The 22,549-nt window shown below is 49.4% G+C and overlaps 1 protein-coding gene across 14 annotated transcripts in view; it reads right to left on the minus strand.

Moving 5' to 3' along the window:
* Positions 1 to 362: 362 nt before the first annotated feature.
* Positions 363 to 22,549, minus strand: part of BCOR (BCL6 corepressor) — a 108,787-nt gene continuing 86,600 nt past the window's right edge. For 10 of the 14 annotated variants that reach the window (XM_073227876.1, XM_037001534.2, XM_073227873.1 and 7 more), the window contains 12 exons: positions 19,670 to 22,513; positions 18,964 to 19,017; positions 18,307 to 18,493; positions 11,924 to 12,184; positions 11,235 to 11,582; positions 10,339 to 10,664; positions 9,767 to 10,021; positions 4,886 to 5,052; positions 3,585 to 3,730; positions 3,068 to 3,145; positions 2,725 to 2,881; positions 363 to 1,522 (listed from right to left, as the gene is read on the minus strand). In XM_073227876.1, the coding sequence (XP_073083977.1) occupies positions 1,231 to 1,522; positions 2,725 to 2,881; positions 3,068 to 3,145; positions 3,585 to 3,730; positions 4,886 to 5,052; positions 9,767 to 10,021; positions 10,339 to 10,664; positions 11,235 to 11,582; positions 11,924 to 12,184; positions 18,307 to 18,493; positions 18,964 to 19,017; positions 19,670 to 22,513 (5,115 nt within the window). In that variant the 3' untranslated portion in view covers positions 363 to 1,230. The remainder of the gene's footprint in view (positions 1,523 to 2,724; positions 2,882 to 3,067; positions 3,146 to 3,584; positions 3,731 to 4,885; positions 5,053 to 9,766; positions 10,022 to 10,338; positions 10,665 to 11,234; positions 11,583 to 11,923; positions 12,185 to 18,306; positions 18,494 to 18,963; positions 19,018 to 19,669; positions 22,514 to 22,549) is intronic. The other 4 variants (XM_017667469.3, XM_017667468.3, XM_017667470.3 and 1 more) reach the window with 4 other exon arrangements.

The following is a 22,549-nucleotide window of genomic DNA, read 5'->3' on the forward strand; positions in this document are numbered from 1 at the left end:
GGTCTGGACAAAGAGGACAATGAAATCACTCTTTCTGGAAAAAGCACTCCTAAATATAAACGGTTGGTTATGATGGAACTACTATAATCCATCAAGGCCAAAGGCAATATAACAGCCTAGGAGAACAAACAAAGGAGATGGGGAAGAGAAGGATGTGAGAGGTATCAAAATGTTATGTCCCCAAACCCAGATTTTAGGGTAGGTATGACTCCAAATAGTTTTTTCAGTATAATTTCCCTGAAATCATCCAGTCTGCTTTGCTTTATAGAGATTATAAATTGCCCTAAAGTCATCTATACGGAATCTTTTAAAACATCTATGACAACAATAATGCTTTAGGAATATATAAGGACACAAGATACTTCGATTTTCTCCTTTCCTCAACAGGTTTATTGCCTTTTAAGAAAATTTTTGTAAAATATAAATACAAAGGCAGAGAATTTACTTACAAAGTTAAAACACAGATTTCAAACATAAACACACATTCAGAAAATTGTAGTTTTATGTACATTTTCAAGCAACCTCAACGTATTATGTTAGTTTTCAATATTTTACAGGTACAGAAAAAAATAGCTCAAAGTCTTCTTTAAATAAGAGCATAAAATGTTTAAACATATAAACAATCCGGTTTGATGCGTGAAAACTAATTTCACAGCTTTTAAATTAGGATATAAAAGTTTCATACAATTAGTTGTTGTGTGTGGATATGGTTCGAATATATATTACACACTACTGGATTACATCCAATAGCATTTACCTGGCCTGAGCAGGTACTCTGTAAACAAAACAAAGTTTCAACATTGCCAAGTGCCTTCACTGAATTCACTCCCCCAGACCAACCACACAGCTCCCACCATAATTTCAACAGTTACAAATTCTGTCGTTCTGTTATTGGAGCTTTGTATGAAATTAAGTCAAAGTGTGGTGCTCCTTTCCCTCATTTTTTTTTCCTTAAAAAATAAAAGAAACAAATGTTCCAAGTAAAAACAAACCTATCCCAAAGCATTGAAAAGTAAAGAAACATTGTAACAACTTCATAAAAACTGACTTAAAAGTTTAAAAAGAAAAAAACATGTTTCTAAGTCCTTCCAACTGGAGTTATTTCTCTTATATAAAGAAGAGATCTTTTCATATGTAATAGTGTCCTTTCTTTACAGAAATAGTCATATTATGACACATATGCACAAGGATTAACACTATCACACACTGTACATGGTGAGCCTAGCCAACTCACCAGTAGTCAGCTGAGCCCAGGTCGCTGGGGTGTAGCCACTCTACGGATGAGCCCAGCAGAGTCTGAAGCTCACTGGTGAACTCAACCAGATCTAAGAGCTCCTTGCTTTCAGGGTTAAAGGCTTCCAGGTCTTTGGAGCATGAAAACAAAAGACTTGCTGAAACCTGCCGGTAAAACTCTGCTTCTGCAATGGTGACAATTTCCACAGTTGGGAAATTGCAGCGGAATATGCGGGAGGACATTTTCAATTTCTTAAGCACATCTGAAAGCAGAAGCCAGTTTCGAGGCCTACAAAAGAGAAAGGAAATTGGGTTTGAGTTTCTGGCAAAATTCAAAGTGTTCCTAACTATTAACTACCATCCTGATGAACTCAGTCCCCAGTTGGGCCAAGCACCAGTTACTTCTGCTTTGATGCCCCTCCCCGCCACCATCACTTTTCACAAAACCTAGAAGAGAAAAGAAATATACTCCTACTGGTGGGAACTCTGGAATGCATCTGGATTAATTGAGACCATCTAGGAAGGATCGACCAATGACACTGGAAGCAGGAGCAGCCCCTCTGGATGAGCTGGTTGCAGGCCACCTCAGGACTCAAGGAAACTGACAGGTAAAAAGACTTGCCCACTTGGCTCTGGTCATATCTCAAGCCACTATACTCCAATAGAGTCCCACTAGTCACCACGGGAAGCCAGTCTGTATCCCAGCCAGAGGGTGGGCCGCAAATGCCTCTGCAACCTCCCCTCCCCCCTCTAGTCCTCATGAACAGAGCACTGTAATAAACAGAAGGCTGGCTGGCTTTCCTTTCCCACACCTCCACCCCCATCCTTTAATGCTTCCGGGAGTGACGTCTTCGGGAAGGCACTGCATTCCTTACCTACACCCTGCCTCATGGTGTGATTTCTATTACTAATAAAATGTCACACACATTTATAGCTTCAGAGCCTGAGGACGATGATGCTCATTAAGCACCTTTGTCAGCGCACAGTGGAACAGTCTCCTGACGTGTACCCCTCAGGTCCTGGTCACCAGGGACATGGTGGGGCAACATGGGACCTAAGCAAACTTGGTAGCACACAAGATCCCAGGTGGCATACACTGCTTTTCTTAATCTTACATGAGAGGGGGGTGTTATCAGTTAAGTCCAGGAGACCTCAAGTGCCTTGGAAGGGCCCTGCGGTAGCCCTTTGGGGAGGCTCCTGAAGAGGACCCCTTCCCAAAGAGTTTAGTGACTGAAGGATCCAAGCTACCAACCCTTCTGTGAAACACCAGTCACTGACTTCACTGTCTTCTGGACTCTGGGGGTGTGTTCCGAGGAGGGCAGTTATACCATGCTGCACACCCCCACCTTTCTGGAGAGCTCTTGCATTATGTTAGCTTCATAGATACATAGGAATTCACTCACCCACCCACCCTTCTCCACTTAACGGCATTTTTAACTCCTACCGTCAAGAGCAGCTCAGCTAGTTCTCAACCACAAGAGCCATACTTACCCTTGAGCAACCGACACTTGGATGTTGTAACATGGTAAGAGGGGGCTTTCTGAAAATTCAAATTCAAACACATCACTGTAGGCCTCATCATTGTCATCCTGGTCCTCAGGTCCTGGGGGATTTGCTAAAACATCATATCCACTTTCATCATCTGGTTCTAATGGAGGGCAAACAAGAGACAGAGGATTCAGGAGACTTCAGCTGCTGTCAAAACGGGACTCTCTGAAGATTCTTTCCCAACTGAGCCCTGCTCACAGCACCCAGCACCCTTCACCCATGCCGCAGGGAAATGTTCTGGAACTCACCCACTTCCCACTGAACTAAAAAGAGCCATGCTGCTCACCACACACAGAGCTGCCATAGAATTCCCAAGAGCTGTTGGAGTCATCATCACTGCGACCCTGTAGGTCATTTAAATAATCTGGAGAGAGGAAAAACAAGATAAAACCTGCTGGTGAGGATCAAATGCTGGCCAAGCTAGGGGGCACTTCACTGTCAGGGCTGGCATGCTACTTCCTGTCCACCCGCATGACACTCTCTCTGTGTCCTTTCCAGCCCCCTGCTCTCTGCCGTATCTAACCAAAACCTGCACACCAGTTTGCCTGCCTTCTGTGGGGAAAGACCACCCTAGCCCACTAACACCAAAGCTAGACCAGCAAACTATCAATTTTTTCAGCCTTCATATGCAAATATATATATATATATTCCTTGGTAGACTAATTTTATGCTGCTCTTTCCAAAAATTGTAACTTAAAGTAAACAAGGGTGGGCCAAGTGAGCAAGTGGCACTGTTTAGTCAGAAGTGTGTGAAGTCATCATTTAGATGTTTGAGTAAGACCATTTCCTGAACTTTGCCATACCTGTTAAGAATTTTTCCATAAGTTCACTGTGGGTCATTTTCATGATGGTTCTACCTGAGTACGTAGCCAAAGTGGGGTCAGCACCATAGGAGAGGAGCAAGCGGACTATTTCCAAGTGATCATTCTCAACGGCATCATGGAGCGGCCTAGGACAGATGCACGGCGGGATTAAACTTGTGCACATACACTTGCCTCTGGCAACAACAGGCAAAACTAGGTGTGTGTGCACCAAGCCTCCTAGGTACAATATTTCATTAAGGTATGTACTGTCACTGCCATTCATTCCAGTTAGGGAAACTGAGGCACTGTGACTAGCCCAAGGTTAAGCAATGAATTTACTCTGTTATTATTTCTACAGGGCAGGTGAAGGGACTATGTCAGGCTTAATTCCTAAATGCCAACCTGTCTTATTCCAGGGCCTAAGGAGCCAAATGAAAACGTTTTCAATGCACTTAAGTAGAGACAGACTGAGATACAACTTACAGGGGGAAAAAAATAAAATCCCACCATTGTGGAAGCCAATACACAAGCAACTGATATACCATTTACAAAAAAAAAGCAGCCTACTCCATTTTTAAGAGAAACTAGGTGCAAAGTGGAACCCTTCCTGAAAGCTGGTCCCCAGCAGCTTATAGATCAATGATCAAGCCTCTAGTCTAGAAGCAAAGTCCCCAGCGTGAATTCTCAGGAGGGTCCAGTCCTCTGACTCCCTGTCCACTGGGGTCAGAATGCTGCCCATGGTCCCATCCCGAGGGAATGCTCATGGCAAAATCATGAAACACCAAGTACATCCCCGATCTGCTCATTTTCTGACCATCAGGAAAGCCCTTGCCTTGCCTCCCAGTAGCATTCCACCCACACAACCAGGAAGATGCTTGGGCTGACTCAGACCTGGGCCTCTGAGCAGTAAACCGAGGTTAAGGACCGGCTGGGGGCCAGGCCCAGGGATGTCAGTGGAAATGACAGGTTGTATTGAGCCAGCAGCTGGCTACTGGTCCTTTTCCGTATTCCTGGGACTTTCAACTTGCCTGTATTTTAAATATGGTGATTTAATAGATGCTGATGAAGAGTTTAAGATCTTAAAAGGCGACCCCCCAATTACTCATGCATACCTCAACATTTTCAGGGACTTTTGTCCATATTTGCCAGAGTAGTCTGTTAGATTCCATTCTGGATGACTCTGCCATCAACACACTTACACATCGCTCTCCATCTTTCCTTCTGGGGTTTCCCCATGTACCCTGAGAACCACTGGCGGTGCCCCAGCAGGGCTAGGCTAAGAGTTAAGACCTGCCACTGACCTGGTTCCATCCTGGGCACTGCAGTTGACGTCAGCACCATATTCAAGGAGGTGCCGCACAATGTTGAGCCACCCCCGGGCACAAGCTTCATGCAGGGCACAGTAACCTGCGTTGTCTCGATGGTTCACGTCACAGATCTTGTTCTCCAGGCAGTACAAGACCACTTCCTGTGGGGAGGGGAGGGAAGGCAATGCCATTAGACCCCTGCACAATGAACTTTGTAAGGGGAGCCGCTCCTTGGCTTGACAGGGCCCCCTTTCAAAAGCACACATCCTTGGGTCTCAGTGCCTGCCGAGGCGCAGGCAGGTGGTGGATGTCTTGATGAGGGGGCAAGAGTGTGTGTGAAGGGCTTGGTGGTGGAGACAGTGTGGTCCGGGGCTCTAGTGCCCCAGCTGCCTGGCCCTGGGCAAGCCACCCGTGAAGTTCTCTAAGCCTCCATTTCTCTGGGAAACAAGAATAACAGACCTTCTCCACAGGGCAGTTGAGAGATGCGATCAGATAGCTGCAAAAGCCATCAGCCCAGGGCCTGGCATGGCCAGTGCAGAGGGGTCCCAGCTGCTAATATCCCAGATCACACATTGGCAAGTACAGGGCATTCTCACTTGATGGTTCCATTCAGTAGGTGGTGGTGGTAGATGACAAGTTTAGATGGAAATATGGATGACCAATGCATAAAGAGAGATGAAGTCAGCTGGAGAACATGCCTCAACTTAGGGAGGAACACCCGGGTTACCCAGGTCCTCACCCCCAAGTGAAGTTCCCTAAGCTGGGTGGCAAATGCTCCTTTTTGTATGTTCAGGAGAGGAAAAGAGGCGCGCTCTCTGCACCACAAACAGGATCAAGAAATGACACAGAATGCTTCAGATAATTTTAACCACCCTCTATTTTAACTCACTCTCCACCCAATTCTGGGCTAAATCAATGTAATGTATTCAGATTTACTTAAGTTAATGACCGTGATCTGAAAAACCACATACTACAATCTACACATTGCAAGAAGTAAATAAAGCCAGTCTACCCCCCTGTTCAGAAGGTGTTCTGTGTCAACAGTTTGCATTAAAATCACTGTTATTAATCTTTCTTTGGCATGTTAAAATATTAATATGAATCGTTCCCAGTAAGCAGAGCAGTAATTTATTCAATGTTTTATTACCTTGATTAAGAAAGTTTTCAAATACATAGAATAGCATTTGGCACCAGAAAACAAGTTACACTGTTCTGCTACAAGTCATGCCCAGCAAGGAGCTGTCAGGTTCTGAGAGCTGGGATCCGGAAGAGCCTGAGCATGGCCCAATACATGGTCCACTTGATATGGGGGAGCTAGATGTGGTCAGAGCAGGTCTCCCTGTGACAACTCTTAAAGAACTCATCTGTTAAACCTAAAAGAAGGGTTGTTCTAACCAGCCACAGATGTGAGGTGGGCCTGAAAAATCTTTTCTGCCCTTTCCAGGACACATCAATCCAAGGGGACCACTCCTGTGGGAGCTAACTAGAATGTTCCATGTGCTCACCCTATGAACCTGCATGTTGATAAACCTGGCCATCGGTACCCTGTTGCTTCAGGTCACTGCAGCAGCTCCCTTCCAAAACAAGAGGAGGGAGAGAAAAGGCATACCCACAAATGCATTACTTCATTCAGATCCTAACCTGCCAGAAAGCTCACAATCCTCTGGGCTCCCAGGCCACCTGCCCTGAGCCCTGGTATCCAGGATACCGCATGAAGCTGCTGCTCTTTTAGCAGATCTTCACTAGCCAGACTTGAGTGGACGGCTGCAAGCTAATGAGTTGTGTGCCCCAACCTGGGAGAGGCCCCATCATGTGGCTCTGGGATCAGGTCTGTGCACCACTGACTGCTGTGTGCAGATCAATTTACCTAAGTCCCCGCAGCCTGCCTGGTGTCCTATCAAGCCTGGTTTTATTTGCTCTGGCAATTACAGCCTTCACCTGCCAACCCTTTATCACAACTAGAGCTGATGATGTGAGGGTATCTAGAAGCGCAAGGATGGCAAAGCTGATGGAAGTCAATTCTTTTCCTGTAGGATGGCAGGAAAGGCAGTAGGAACCCAACAACAGCCAGGTCACACTTTCTGCCATGGGCTGTCCTAACTCACCATGTTGCTACTGCTATTCAGGTAGCATGTCTCATTTCCCCCAAAGAGTATGCCTTCTGGTATCCCCCAGTAACCTATAAGACACCAGGAAGGGAAGGGAAGGTGCTACTGTTCTCATTCAACACTTGGGGAAATTGAGGCCCAGAGAGGTTAAACTCCAAGTTCAATTAACAAGAAGTCCCAGACCTGTAACTCAGATCTTTTGGTACCTAGTCAGCTGGGAAGATTCAAAAGGCCCCAGAGAGCTCCAGCTGGAGGAATACAATCCAGTTGCGATGAGCATGATACAAGGCTCTCTCTGTTGGGGTTCAGTGAGCTAAGTAGTCTCCTAGCTGGGAAGGCAATGGTAAAAGGACAGCAACTACTCTCTACCCAACACATTTCTTGGTTTATTTTCTACACTAGAGATAGGAGTGTTTGAAGGACAGCCCACCCATTCCCAAACAAAATCAAACTGTTTTTCTTGGACAATTCCCTGTTAAGCAGCTATAAGCTGAATGCCATTAACCACAAAATGTAACCATAAAGGCCATAAACCCGACATTGTTAATTAATTAAATGCCTCATTAACTTTTTTAAAAACATGATTTATTCAATTCATAGAAAATTTAACCATCACCACTAAACGCACAAGCATGTGGTTGCATATTGGCATTTTTGCCTGAAACACAGAGAAGCCTTTTTATTGAGAGGGCAGGGATGACGGTCCATGGCCGTGCGAGGGGTCTATTTAAGAGACAGTGTTTCTAGAACCAGACTAGTATGATATAAAGCTTGGATAGCCTTTTTACTGCACATGGAATCTTTAGCTAAGCAGAAACTAACAATGGTGAAGGCTAACTTCACAGAAACTCTCCCAAATTTGTGCGCTCAAACCACCCCTTTACTGGGTTAAGCAAATTACCCTTTAGAGTGTCCCATCTCCTGACTGGCCATCATCCCAATATTTTAAATTCAGCTTCAAGAAATCCTGGAAAGTTGGACTCAAAGTTGAACTTTCATCTTACAGTTAAATAAAATGTTCAGCATCAGAACTGGTGATCTGTGCAATTTATATACTGAAATTTACATTCGAAGTTGGGGAAAAAAACAGTTGTCTCAACACAAAAATTCCCCAAGACTTCACACGCCATCAAAAGTAGCTTAAAAAGGTATGGATCAGGTGGCCCTTGGTGCGGGCCTCAAATCCACTGGCTTTAAGAAAACCAAAATGGAAACTTCCTTAGAGGACCAACAAGGGCCTCTTGAGGTCTCTGGTCCCAAAGGGAGACTGGTGGAACTGATGCCAAGATCAATGGCAGGGCCAGGAGCACCGCCCTCCCTCCTCTCATCTGCAGGGTTTGCTGGCAGCCGAAGTTTACTTTCTCAGCTCCAGCTAATAAGGAGTGAACACCAGGCCTGTGCTGTCCAACTCCAACACCAACCCTGTCCCCCTTGCTCCTGCTGCTCTCAGCTCAGAGGAAACCCAGTGGCTGCCGCCTGCATTTCAGCTGAGCTAACTCCAAAATCCTTTCAGAGTTCTGTTCAGGTAATCCAGAGATCTCCAGAAGAGACATGTTGGTACAAACAACAGTGCATACAACCAATAACCAAAAATAGCCTCAAAAGAAGAAGATGTCCTATCTTCCTACCCAGACAGTCAGGCCTCAAGGGTGGGCTCAGGATGGGGCGGTTACAGTGGACGGATGGCTGGTGGCTCGAGGGTGGGAGCCAGGGCTCCACGCAAATCCTGTGAGCTCCCAGCTGAGCCCGGCCAGCACAGGTCCTGACACCATGGTGCTCGTTCACCCCTCCACACTAGGCTACTGAGCCACATTTTTTTTCACCATTCAACTCCCAGAGGGCTGATGCCAGCATTTAAAAAATGTCTTTGCTCTGTGGGCTCTTACATCACCCTTTCAACTGACAAGTGTGGTGGGGGAGCTGCACAGGGCAGAGGGAGTCATCTAGCTCAGAGGTTTTGAGCTGTAGGAAGGGCGGTTCCAACGTGAGCCAGTGTCAGTGAAAAGCGTGTGGGGGGCTGGGCTTTGGAGCCACACTGCAGTATTGCTACCTGGACAAGTATCACTGAGTCCCCTGGGAGCTCAGTTTCCTCATACTTGTTACTGTTGCACAAAAACGCTGAAGACGTGAAATTAATTACTATGGATCATACTGTGGGCATTGCTACAGTGATATAGGCCATTGCTGTCATTGGGCATGCAGGGTGGCAATTTGGGGGTGGCCAGTGAGTTTGGAGCAAAGTATGAATGAGTCTCTTCCTCAGCCCTAGGACTCCCTTGTCCTCTCACAGAGGTCTGTCCCCACCAGCCCCTCCCCCGCACAGACGTTTCCCACCTGCTATCTCACAGGGGCACCGTGCCACCTGAGCCAGCACAAGCAACCCAAAATAGAGCTGGTAACTCATCTCTCCCTTGCTAATCAGAATCTAAAAGGTCTCATTAAAATTCCCCTAGTCGCCAAGCCCTGGGTTATGTCAGATTTTGTATCAGAGATAAGTGAGGGAGACAGGAGTATGCCAAAGCAGCCTACCTGCCTGAACATGAACTGAACATCAGAGAGGTTTTTCTCTTCACACCGTGATTGAACAAACCACCAAAGAGACGGGGGTGTGAGTGGGGCTCACACAAACATCCTGCTGAAACACCCAGCCCAGCGCCCTGATGATGTGAGAGGGCTGGGCTCTGAGCCTCCCTGCACCCCCTGTCCCGCAATGTCGAGGAGCAGCAGCCAGTGGTTTCTGAATCCAGGGTACCATGAGGACACTCACCTCATAGCCAAGCCGGGCCGCCCGTTGCAGGAGGGTCTCACCAGCGTTCTTATTGACAATAAGTCTCCGGGCTTCTGGCGGCATTGGGCGAGACTGGGTAGTCTCTGGAGGCGAGCTTGAGCGTGGCAGCTGCGAGGACTGGGAAGCTGGTAGCAACTGTTGCAAGCGGTCGAAAGGCTTCTGGTCCTGCTTGGCTGGTGACAGATCATAGTCAGAACTGGGCTCAGGCCGTTTTCTGAATCTCCGGACGGTCACCTATCACAAAACCAGGCAGTGAAGACATTTGAGGCCGTTCTTCCAACACCCGCCTCTTCCCCTCGTCCCCAAGTCACAAACCTGAGGGGAGGATGGCACTTTTTCCTTTTCTTTTGTTGATGGTGGGGGTATGGGGTGTCAGGGGAAGGGGTTTCTTTCTTATTCGAAACTTCACCACCACCCAGGAGACATGCCCTCTAGGATGGGGGAGCATTTGGGGGAGAAGTCCAGAAAAGGAAAGCTTGGTTGCCAGAAGCAGGCAGGTGGAATGTGCTCACACAGGCCCGGGGCAGTGGGGATCAGGGGGCAAGAAGTACCTTGCCATCAGCATTCTCCACGTAGTAGTCCCCCGTCATTGACAAGCTCTGCCTGGGCTCCTGAGGGATCAAATGCTTGGTTTTGCACAGTCTCTTCCCGGATGGTTTCTCGCTGTTGTCGGTGTATTTCTGCGGCAGGGAGGCAGCCTGGCAATCCTCTTCTTCGTCTGTGCACAGCACATCTGTCTTCTGGCTTTCTTTAATTTTCTGTTGTCTGGCAGGCAGCCTTGAGGCTGGCGTGCAGCTTGGCTGAGTCTGCTTTTTGCCGCTTGCACTGGTGGATGAAAGGCTCTTCATGGGCGGAGAGCCGGAGAACACAGGCAAGCCTGAATCCAGACAGGGGAGGGTGGGAGGGAGGGAGTGGAGAAGAAGCAGGCGTTACACAGTTGTAGCCGGTGTGGAAAGAAAAGCCCATTGTTAGCACTGATCACCGGAGCAGCTTCAGTTTTTAAAGATATACCAATTATGTTTTCAAAGCATTAATATTTTAATTATTCCACATTCAAACGGCAAATAGGTTAACCCACAAAACGCCAAATGGCAAGTTTCTTCAAAGGGTTGGGACCAGAGAGCAGAAGCCAGCCCTTCCTGTTCTCAAGCCCCACCCTCTGCCCCAACCGGGGACCGGGACCTGGGTGCTCAGCCCTCGTGACCAGACCCAGCCTGAGGCTGGAGAGAGGGTGCTAGCAGCCCTGAAACTCGAGCTCCCCCCCTCTCAGCTGCACTCCTCCGGGAAAGTGTGGAGGCTGGGAGCACATCTCGAAAGAGCTCCCCCCACCTGCCTCGTCCTAGTCTCAACGTCTATGGGCTCAGGCCCCCCAGGGCCTTTCCCACAGAGGGTGGGTCACCCACCCTCCCGTAGTAGGACAGGTAGTCACAGGGTGGCCTCTGCATACCTTGTTCGTTGTCACTGGATTTGAGGGACTCTTCTGACCAGCTTCTGTTGCTTTTGGCATCTGCCCTTTTCCTGCCAGGTTTCTCTTCGGAGATGTTAGTGCCCTGGGCAGTGCCCTCAGGCTGAACAACTGCCTGGGTCACTTCCTTCCTGCCCTGCCGGCCAGGTTTGCTCTCTGCTGCCGACACCTGCTGCTCCCACCGCTCTCTAAGGTGCAGCAAGTGGCGTTGCTTTTTAGGATGGAGCCCTGTTAATTCAATGCACACCTTCAGGTTGGTCAGCTCACTATAATGTGGGTCTTCTAAGTGGTTAGAGGAATTGTTTGTCATTTCCCTCTCAGGCCAGTCATCTAATGGAGAAATAACTACAAATTAATCAAAAAGCCCCCTGGGGGGGGAACAAACTGTCTTATGCATCACTAATGGGGGTGGGGGAGGGGAGGGGCATGACACCACATCTTGGGAGAGGCCTATTGGTCTTTGGCCAACTTTGGGCTGGTGCTCCTGCGTCTGGCTTGGGGAGGGGAGGTGTGGGCGGCTTCCCCAGGGTGGGACTGGAAACCTCCACAGCTCCACCCTATGGCCTCCCCTGGGTGCCCTGCGGCTAGGGTAGCCAGCACGCCTCAAGTCCGTCCACCTTGGGCTACATGCACAGGCCGCTGAGCAGGCAGCACAAGCCGGCTGAGCTCACCTTTGGAGACCCGTCTTCGCTTGGCTTTCAGCAGAGAGTCCTCTGGTAGCTCTTCTGCAGTGGTCTCAGTGGGGGTGCTGTCACCTGAGACTTTGCGCTTCCTGTCCAGTCGGAGGGTGGGGCTGTGGGGCGTGTCTGGGGCCACCTGGTCAGCAGGCGGCTCACTCACAGGCTGCCTGTCCACAAAGTACTTCTCTGCGGGAAGCTCTTTGTCCTCTGGAGCTTCGAAGGGATCGTGTTTGTTTCCAGCATTATATTCACCTGGGGAAGGGGAGACAATAATAAAGAAATGGACGCCCAAAGGTCATCACGAAATGGCAGGATTTGGGGAGCAGGTCACACCTTCAAGCCTAAGGTAGTCTGCTACCTACAGACTCTTCTTTGGAGACTGGGGCTTCCAAACACACTGGAAACACAAACCCCTCAGAAACAGAATGTCACAAATGAAGGATAATCAAAAAGTAAAGGAGAAAATGAGGCATACACCACACTCAACTTTCTCCGTCTACCTTCTTACAACTGGGGACGAAAGAATCAAGGAGATGAGGCATCAGTGCTGTGTTTTTTTTAAAGCACATCATCAAAGAACCCCTCGCCTGCCACCCCAGTCAGTCAGCTTCAGTGATGCTCAGGTCCCCTCCAGGGTCCTTTCCCACTAAGGGTGGGTGACTCTGTGGGAAGATTCAACCAAGCCAGGGCTGACCTAAGAGTCTCTATGGAAATATTTGCTGAGGTTGTTATTTCCAAATAAAAGGAAGGCTGATGTAATGAGACCAAACATCCCCCAAATGTCTTCAGCAGAAGGGGTGACACCAATGTTTAGTCAACTGGGGAGGTGGGGGACAAAGAGGAATGGGGGAAGGGTGCTGAGCAGGGAGAAGAAGGGGCACTCAGAAGATGGGCCCGGTAAAGCCAAAGGAAAGGCTTCCTGGCACCTAATAGTTAGGGGCAATTTCAAACTCAACATGATTACCACATGTCCCTCTGTCCTCTTCTCACACACACGGAGGGAAGAGCAGATCACTGAAACCAAGGGGCTCCCTTTCCCTGCCCAGGATGAAGGCCCTTGAGACCCAGCACCTCAGTGACATGCACAGCCACGGGGCCAGCTGTCATCCGCACTTGCACTCCTCCAGGCCGGCCCTCATAGGCAAGCAGGGAAAGACATTCCAAAGACATGGCTCCACCCCATCGGCGGCGGCAGGGGCGCCTCCTCCTGGTGGGGCACTGCCGGTGCTGGCTCCTGCCCCTGCGGCTCCACTTGGCACAGACTGGGAGCCTCTCCTTAAATCGCCTCTGCCCGCCGCACTCACTACCTCTGCTCTAGACTAAGCCTGAGAACCAGCCCACCGACTGCTTTGCTGGTCACATTTTTTAGTACAGAATACTTCCATTAGCATCACTGTGATGTGAGGTGCAGGACCCTGCACAGCACTAGGGGTATGGGTTTGCTATTTTGGTCATACCGAGCCATGAGCCACCCAAGTCCATGTCTAGATAAGATCATAAACACACTCCTCACATGCTGACCCAACTGTTCCTCCTTTCCCCAAGCCGCTTCAAATACCATTCCCACTTGTGGCCAGCCCAGCTGGTCCCTCAGATCAGCCTCCTCTTGGGTACATTCCCAGCACTGAGTGGCAGTCAGTCGTGGGGGCGAGGTTCACCCTAGCCTTGGCTAGCCTGTGCTGCCAGTGATGGAAGGAGTCCATTCGCTGCCTCTCCAATGGCATCCCAAGGCAGGACAGATGGGGCCATGCCTCTTGCAAAGAATCAGCGGAGTCGCCCCAACCACATGGGTCTTCTGTCACAGCAGCATCCCAACATGGAGCTCCTCCATGGGAGGAGAAACCCCCTCCCCCTCCCCACCCCCAAACTTCAGGCCCCTGCCTATGGGCCATGCAGCCGAGACAGCCACCGGACTCAGCTCAGCCCAGTCCCGGGAAAGCAGAGGGCACCTGGTGACTCTCATTCCAGCTGCTCTGTGACCCTCTTAACCATGCTGTCAGTAATAGCGCCACTTTACAACCAGGCTCCCTTCAGCTGTGAAGTGGGAATATTACTGCAAGCTGCCTCCTGGAGATGGGCTTCATAAACACAGGCCGAGCCCCGCAAAGGGCAAGGCGGGAGAAATCACTCTGAAAAAAGGATTCCAAGACTCAACAAACCAGCTAGGATTTTAGCCCTGGTATGTATGAAATTTTGAGATGTGAGCCCTCCTCATTATATATACCATTTGACCTCTCTGGTCCAGTCAGCCTTCTTTGAAGACCCCATGTGAGGGGCTGGGAGTCAGTGTGAAATTAAGGCCTATCGTAACAACCACGTGCAATCTGAAAGTTAATTTAAAAGTGCACTCTCTCCCCCCTCCTTTAGGTGGTTCACAGCAGGGGGTGTGAAAGCAGAGGGCCCTTGGGTGATGGCAGAATGCTTTCTAGAGTCCATCAAGCAGCAGCTTGGCCAATGCAGGGCCCTGCCCAGAGTGTGCCAAACTGCCCTGCCACACCTCTGCCCACACCTGCGACGCCCCCCAACCAGACTAGGCACCTCTTAGCCCGTGTTTCAGTTGCCACTTCCACACTTTACACTGCATCCCATATCTCAGTCACCTGTGTCTGCAAGTCTCAATCTGTCTAGAGGCGTCTTGCTCAGAGGGAAGGTTTCCTGCTGAAGTTTTTCCACACAAACCCCCCCACCCCCCAAACTTCCTTCCTAACAGTGAAATTAGCTTATATCTCACCTGCATGGCCTTTTGCCGTGTTGGCAGGCAGTGACTGACTAGGAGGCTTCAGCTCCCTGCTTCTGGCTGAACGAGGGTGCCCCTACAAGGCCAGGCTTTCCCCTCTGTCTCCTTTGTGCTCTCCATCAGGTAGAAGCTACCTGGGTGCAGGTGCTCCTTCACCTGCCAAGACAGGGAGCAAGCCACACATGCGCCTGCTGCTCCACTGGGGATGGTGCTTTTGGGCCTGACCTTGCCAACGGTCACCTCCTGCCCTGTCCCCACGGACCTCTTGCTGTGATGTCTGTGGCTCCTCATCCATCACTACTGTCAGGAACCCCCCATTGCTAACGTTGGGGCTCCCTGAAATAGCCCATCCACACACTTTCAACCCAATTCCCCTCAGGGAAAGTCCCCCCCAAGACCTTGTGCTAGTGCGACCGTACTCAGGTCAGTGAGAACTCTGAGCACCACCCACCCTGACTGCCCAAGACTGACACCTGGCCGCCAGCTGTTGGGGGAGGAGGCAGCCTCCATGCCCCCCAGCAGACCTTGAGCTCTTGGGCGCAGTAATTCCAACCCCAACTCACAGGACTGCCCTCAAGGGCACAGGAGATGGAGAGAGAAACAAGTACCCAAGAGTCTTTACCATCAGGCTCCACCATTGCTTCTACTTTGGGCCCTTCTAAAAGTGGTAAACCATGGTTCCCTGGTCACTTGATCTAAGCAGTGAACATGGCTGTGTCCTTTGTGGTGTTCCTGGTTTAACACTTACTCCCGGCACGTGATCATGGGACTCACAGCACTGACATCTGAATCATTTCTGACTGTGTCGCTGCACTGCCCCACACAAGCATGGCCACAGCAACATTTACAAGCCACCACTGTTGAGCCATGTCCCTCAGCCTTAAACAAGGTGGGAGAGCTCTGAGGTGGTGACCTAGGACTGAAATGCCCTTCTCTGCAGTGCAACTCCATCAAAGGCTGACCTTGTTAAAATCACACCCTCAGTGCGTGGGGAAACTTCCAAACTCAGTGGAGGTTACAAACATGTTGGTGTGCTCAGCTGGAAGAGAAGTTTCCTGGGCTAAGAAGTTTTATGAAGCCCTGAGTGAGGCTTCTTCCAGGTCCTGCCCAGCTATTGCCCCTGACTGACAAGGGAGATGGTCCCTCCAAAGTCTGAGGAGGAAGGGACTGATGTCTCCATGTCTCTCCCCATCCTCAAAACACCAGTGATGGTTCCTCTTAATCAACCTCCAAGTTTGAGGAACAGCCGACCTCCTGGTGTTGAACTTCTAAAATATAAAATTTAATTTAGCCACCCCTTTCATGAAAAATGAAAATCTGACCATTGTTGTTTTCAAGGTAATTCACTTTCCTTAAGCAAGCTCCTCTCATCAAGATACACCCATACCTGAACAGCTGGGGCTGTGCTCTTAAGGAGCACCCACCACCTTAGATGTTCCTGGTGTCTCCTTGAAGGGAGAAGGCACCCTGTGCCCTCTTTGCAACCCCTACCCACCCCCAATCCCTGCCCCAGCCTCCCATGTGCTCGCAACTTGGGTCTTAGCCACACTGCCACTGTGAGCAGAGAGCTGGAGAAGGGAACCAAGGCTGCGTGGGCTCAAGACATGAGGGCCAGAAGGACAAGAAGGCCCATTAATTTGCAGCTCAGTGGATCCAGCACCTGCTATTCCTGGATTAGAATGTGGCAGCAAGAACAACGGCCTCTCTAGGTTACTCTTCTTGGCCAACCACGAACCACAAGTCCCCAGAAGGCTGGTGATGGTGACCTACCTCTTCCATTGCCCTGACCTTTAAAACCAGGCCCCTCACTTTCCCCAAACCTCCTGTCCTAACCAGCAATTCATGGCTCACAGGGCTGTGTCCTGGGTGCTCCAGGAACCAAGCCCATTGGTCTGGCCTTGGAGCAGTTCAGGGGAGGGAAAACAGGGGGCATTTCCAAATCATCTGGTGTTTGGGCCCCAATCCCCATCAGCCACACTGAGTTTTCGTCCCTAGGTTTATCTCGTCTGCAGGAAACATGGGGAAGAACACAAGCTTCCCTGGGAAGAAGGTTGGGGAGAAGCCACTCAGTTGAGAAGGGCAGTGGCCACCCTGGGTCTGACTGTGTGACTGGAAAACCAGAGGAAGACTCAAGGCTGGCTCACTCCCTGCTCTCTCTTCCTCCAGCCCCCTTGAGCCATCCACCCAGAACAGAGAGGGATTCTTCCTTGCAGACAGTCCCTCTTCTTTAGAGAAGCACCCATTTACTTGGCTTTGCCCACTTCTACCAGGTCTCCCTGAGAAACTTCCCCAAGAGCTAGCATTATGAGGGCAAGTCAGAAGGGAGGGGCTGCCTGCCATCAGCGAGCATCGGCAAGGAAGAAGGTGCTCCTTGCTGCTTCACTCAAGTGGAGCCTGGATCCTCCATTTTCCCCTATCAATCCCCTGAGATGGAGGAGTAAGGAAACCTTTACTTCAGATACATTAAGACTTCCTCCCATTGACTTGCAGCAGAAACTCTCTTCTTTAGGACCACCATACAACACACTGGCCTGGTGTGCCCCACCCAGAACCCTGGCTGCAGGCCTTTCTCTGACTCCAAGGCTGAGCTGAGGGCAGAGGGAGGTGGCATGTGCTCTAAGCAGGAAAAGCACTCTCTCCTGGTCCACAAATCCTCCCCAAATCCACCAGGCATGCATGAACTAAAGTGTGCGTGGAGACAGCAAAGCTGTGATGTCCAAAAAGCACATAGCTCGCAAATGCACCCACCATCTCCTTGACATTCACCCTGAATCACCAGCACCAATGAGGTTTTGGAGGTCTGAGGCAGGCTTTAGGCCTCAAGTATGCACATTTAAGAAATGAGGAGAAAGACCTTCTCCACATGCTGTGAACATCTTAACAGGCAGGCAAGTCTCATGAGCAAACCCTGAAGTCAACCACAACCACAGTAGGGCACGAGATGTTGGGACAGAGGAGTGACTTGAGAAGAGCACTAGCTTTCTCTACATTTTGCCTCCACAACATAACTGAACCTCTGTCTGGTTGGAAGAACCCTCTCATTTATACCATGACTTTGGATTGTGTTGTCAACTCCCAATGATGGCAAACAAACCTGCCACAGAAAATGAGGATGCTCATCTTTATGGTGCTTGCCATCACCCTTCATTCCCCTTTAACAAAACATTTGCCTTTGGAGGGGAAGAAAGCAAAAGTACTCTCCATTTCATATGAGACCATCATTGTGGTGGACGGGGAACTGCCACTGGCTGGAAGTGCCATTCCATTGCTATAAAAAACACACATCTGTACCTGCTACAAAATAGAACATATGTGCACCACATTTATGTCTCCCACAAACATTCCTCTGCTATATTGTATTAGACTGTTACTAACTATAGGACCAGGGTTTCTCTGGAAAAGATGTGTCCCAGGAAATAATCTTTCACAGGTGCCTTAGTCCTGGGTGCCGTAACATTCAAAAAGGACCATCTTTCAGTCCATGGATGGCAAGAGCGTCCCATTCCTCTTGGTAGCCGCCAACTGGACATCAGGCTACAATAACTGAATTGCTTCTTCTCACCTTCCTCAGCTCTGGAAGTGGTCACCCCATTCTCACAGACATGCCACCATGCACAAGCTGCTTGGGTTTACTTACATCTCTCGCTGTCATTCTGGTCGGCAATGGTCTCCTCCAGGGCGACTGACTTTGGCTTTTTGTCCTGATTTCCTTTCAACCTTTCCCAGTCAGCGGGGCTGAATTTGCACACCTCGGAGTCTTTGGTTGTTGGGTGGCCACCTTCTCTCTCTTTCATCTCCAACTCTGAGAAGCGCATCATTGCACGCTAGAAAAAGAACGGAGATGGAAAAAAAACAACATCTTACCATAAAAGCTATTTCATTTGCCTTACCTTAAAGGAAAGTATTTTCAAAGAAAAGTTTGCCCAAAACCAACCACAATTTATGATACAACTGAGGTATTTTTAAATTTAATAGATAAAAATGTAAGAATATCTATATGTAAGTAGTCACACATTCTTTATTTGTAAAGCTGTATGTATATAGATACAAATGCGGTGTGTATGTATGTCCATACATACACTATTGCATAGAAACATTCTCTTTTGAAGGTAAATAAAACAAAACAAAAACACAACGTAAAGAAAACAAAACAAAAACACAACAGAAAAGAAAACAAAATGCACAATGAATAAAGACGACCATGGCCCACAAACTTCCCTTTGTATATTTGGAAATGAAATTTAACTCAAAAAGTTTATGTAAGATTCTAGTAATAAAAATTTGAAGAACTGACCTCACAGTAAGCAGCGGGTAGACATAAAATACTGTCCTCTTGTAATCCTTCCATCTATGTAATTAAAATGGGCACTCAATGGATCATTTAGATAACTTCATCCATTTTTATAAGCATAAACCAATTTTTTTCTTAACATTGCAAAACAATTTGGCTTTATTTATCTTTGAATTAAAAGTAAAATATCTTAAGGAAATTCCTATACAACATCTATCATTCACTAGCAAGTTAAATACATACTCTATCCCTTTAAGCGAGCTTTTTTTTTTTTTGGTGAAAAAAAATGCACGAATCCCACAGACATGCGGCTGCTACACACCTCCACCAAGTATCATGTAAGGCATTCTAAGCAGCACTTTCTAGGTATATTTGTTAATGTACAGTACTGGCAGAGAAATAAAGCAATTGATAGGTAAACGTCATGCAGTCTTTAGATACCCTTTGCAATAATTCTAACTTCCGTCATCAGCATTTGAGTGGACTTCTCTTAAAATCTACAGAATAACTTAAAGAATCCAGACACATGAACCTCCTAAGTGCTATTATTCACGTCCCCTTACTGGACACATTTCATACATTTACATTACCATAGCTTCATTAACCAAATCTGCCTGGTTTCCTGCCCTATCATACTCCCTCAATCCTCTTTACACATTAAAAAAACTGACACCTGGTAAAGTTACTGAAATTCGGGTCGGGGGCTCACCTGCAATGCCCGCTGCTCCCGGCTGAGCTGACTGGAATCTGCATACAGTTCGGTAGTGACACACTTGAATCTGTCACCCACGTAACCAGCGGAGTTTGCGATTCTCTTTGCCAGCTTAGATGGCTTCGGTTTCAGAACTTTGCCATCATTTGATTCTGCCTCATCAGCTCCATCTTTGGTATAGGTGGGGGTGATGTCCACACTCGGTGGGGCACTGCCCATGCAAAATGGTTTGGGATCCTCTTGGGTTTTACCAAAAGTTACAGCAGGGCCATCGCTCCCCAGAGTTGGCTCCAGGAATGGAGTCGAGACTGGCACCCCCAGGTTCTCCTTGTTGGTTCCCGCTGGAACATTTTCCTTGCTTAAGCTGAAGACTGGCTGGCCCGGAGCCTGTTTGAAAGTGTAAGCTTCGTGGAAGTCACCAATGCGCCCCAACTCATCTCTCAGGGAGATGAAATCGTGGTGCGGCTGCAGGACTGGGTCAGCTGGGGGCTTGGGCTCCACGCTCTGGCCCACACTCTCAGCTGTGAAGCTGGGTTTCGACACATTTGTGTCAGCTTTAGCATCTGGCTCTTCCCGGAGAAGGTCCACATAGACAAGTTTGTCGCTCTTGACGACAGTTTTCCCTTGATTCCAGCTGGGGCTTGGCTTTAGGTTCTTGTCAGTGGAGACTTCTGGATGTAACTTGGTGCTGCTTGCTTCCAACATCTCCGAAAACCGGTTCCGGAGAGTTGGGTCCTCATAGCGGGCTCTCTCGTGGGACCGAGACCTCCTCTCGGGTTTCTCCTCTTTTGTGATCTCTATGGGTGTGTGAGGAATCAACATGGGATGCACCATGCCCAACCCCAGTGCATCCTGGTAGGTCACAAACTCTGGCCTCCCTGTGGGCAGCCCATAGGGCAGTCCAGGCTTTGGGGCAAGGTGCCCAGGAAAGAGACTGCCATTGGGCAACAGAACTGGGTGTGGGTAGACTGGTCCCTTGCCATGTAAAGAGAGGGGACTTATGGCGATGCCCTCAGGTGCTGGGTAAGGGAGGTAACTCCTGGGGTAGGGAATTGGTGGGGACCTGAATGCCTCATTTGGAGATAGAAATATAGAGCTTGGCGGGAGGCCATTCTCATTTGCTTTGAAGCTTGGTTCTGGGTTGCTGGCCTTGGCACCCTTGCTGCTGGTGCCACCGCTGTGCTTGGCAGGTGTGGTCGGGGGCTGGCCCACATGCTGAATGACAGATGGTGTAGTGTCCATGGAGCTCCTGCTGGTCTTGCAGCCATCTACATTGGCATTTGGGGCTGGTGACGCAGAGGCGGGGCGGCCGGCGCTTGACACTGACCCTGAAACATTAGTGACCACTGTGTCTGTGCCACCCATGCGGGGACACGAAGAACTCCTCTGCTGTGGTATCGCCCAGTCCAAGGCCTTGTTTTTCAGAGGCATACTTTTACCATTGTTCTCTTCGTTAGGACTTGGTCCGGGCACCACCCAGGATGAGGGAGCTGTGCTAATGATTTCAGATCTGTAGATAGCACAGCCGTTTCCTGGAGGAGATAATGTTTCTTTTGGCATCTCACTTCCGGAGAGCACCAAGCCACTTCCAGCTCTGCTGTGAACCAGGACTGTGGGGGCCATCTTTTTCATGTGGTCAGCTTTGGAAGCATCTACATCCACCACTTTAGAAGACAAGTCCAGTGGCTTATCAGTGACATCTTTGGTAACCATCTGCTTCTCCAACAGAGGAGGTGAGCTGTTGCCATCTTTTCTGTCTTGACCCACTGTTTTCCGGCTATGCCCAGGAACTGGCTGGGCACTTTCAGCCCCTTCTGGAGCCTTAGGATACTTGCCATTGGAAAGCCTGGCTGCAGGGAACTCACTGCTGACCGTCATGTATGGCTTCGACAGGGTGATGGAAGGAGAGGTGGAGATCCTGGCATAGTGCTTGTGGAATTCAGAATAGGTGTCTGCAGTGGGCTGGGAGGGAAGGTGGACTCGGGGTGAAGGCCGAGGCGAGGGGGGCAACAGGAGGGCTGTGTCCCCTGGCAGGCCACTGGTGACTGCCTTGGCAGAGGGCACCCTAGGCTGTTTACTATTCTGGATGTGGGGATAGGCATGGGACTCGACAGGGTTCCCAGGACTGACACCCATCTTCCAGGGCAGGCTTTTGTCTGCACAGTGGACCAGAGGTGGGATGGCTGGGGAGGCTGAAGGTGTCGAGAGCCTCATGGGTGAAGCCAGAGATGATGGGATGTGCGGACTGACGTAGTGAGGTGGCGGCAGGTAGAGGAAGCGCTCCCCATTGGTGCAGACTGGAGAATACAGAGGCTGGGCCAAGCTGAAAGACTGCTGAGGTAGCAAGGCCTTGTACATGTTCAGTGAATACTTATTTGGCGAGTCAAGGAAAGGGTAGATGGCTGGTGTGGCACCTTCCATGTAAGGATTGACCCAGGGCAGCCGCAGGTAGCTAGCACCGTTGATGTTGAGAGGGCTCTGTTTGTCACTGGCAGGCCTGTCCAAGCCCAGGGTTTCTGCTGTGGGCACAGCACTTTTTTGTATTCCAGGTGGTGTTTTGTATATAGCACTGAAGCCATTTGGGGGTTTGCCAGAGACAGCGGAGGCCTCCACTGTCTCAGGTGTATTCGGTTTGTACTGCATCTCTGGATTTCTTTCAGAAGAAAATGCAATACCACCTAGGGTGCTCGTGGCAGTCTCCCGACCTTTCTCTGAGCCCAGTCCACACAAGCTAGAATATACGATGTTGCCAGGGACACGCAGCCCTTCCCGGATCAGGCCAGCGCGGTCCATGCTCAGTGCTGCCAGGCCATCGATCCGATGGGCTGTAGTTGCATCCACCTTTGCAGAAAAAGAATATGGGCATTACTTAGGACA

This window comes from Manis javanica, chromosome X (assembly GCF_040802235.1).
Source record: "Manis javanica isolate MJ-LG chromosome X, MJ_LKY, whole genome shotgun sequence".
In the NCBI taxonomy this organism is placed as follows: Eukaryota; Metazoa; Chordata; class Mammalia; order Pholidota; family Manidae; genus Manis; species Manis javanica.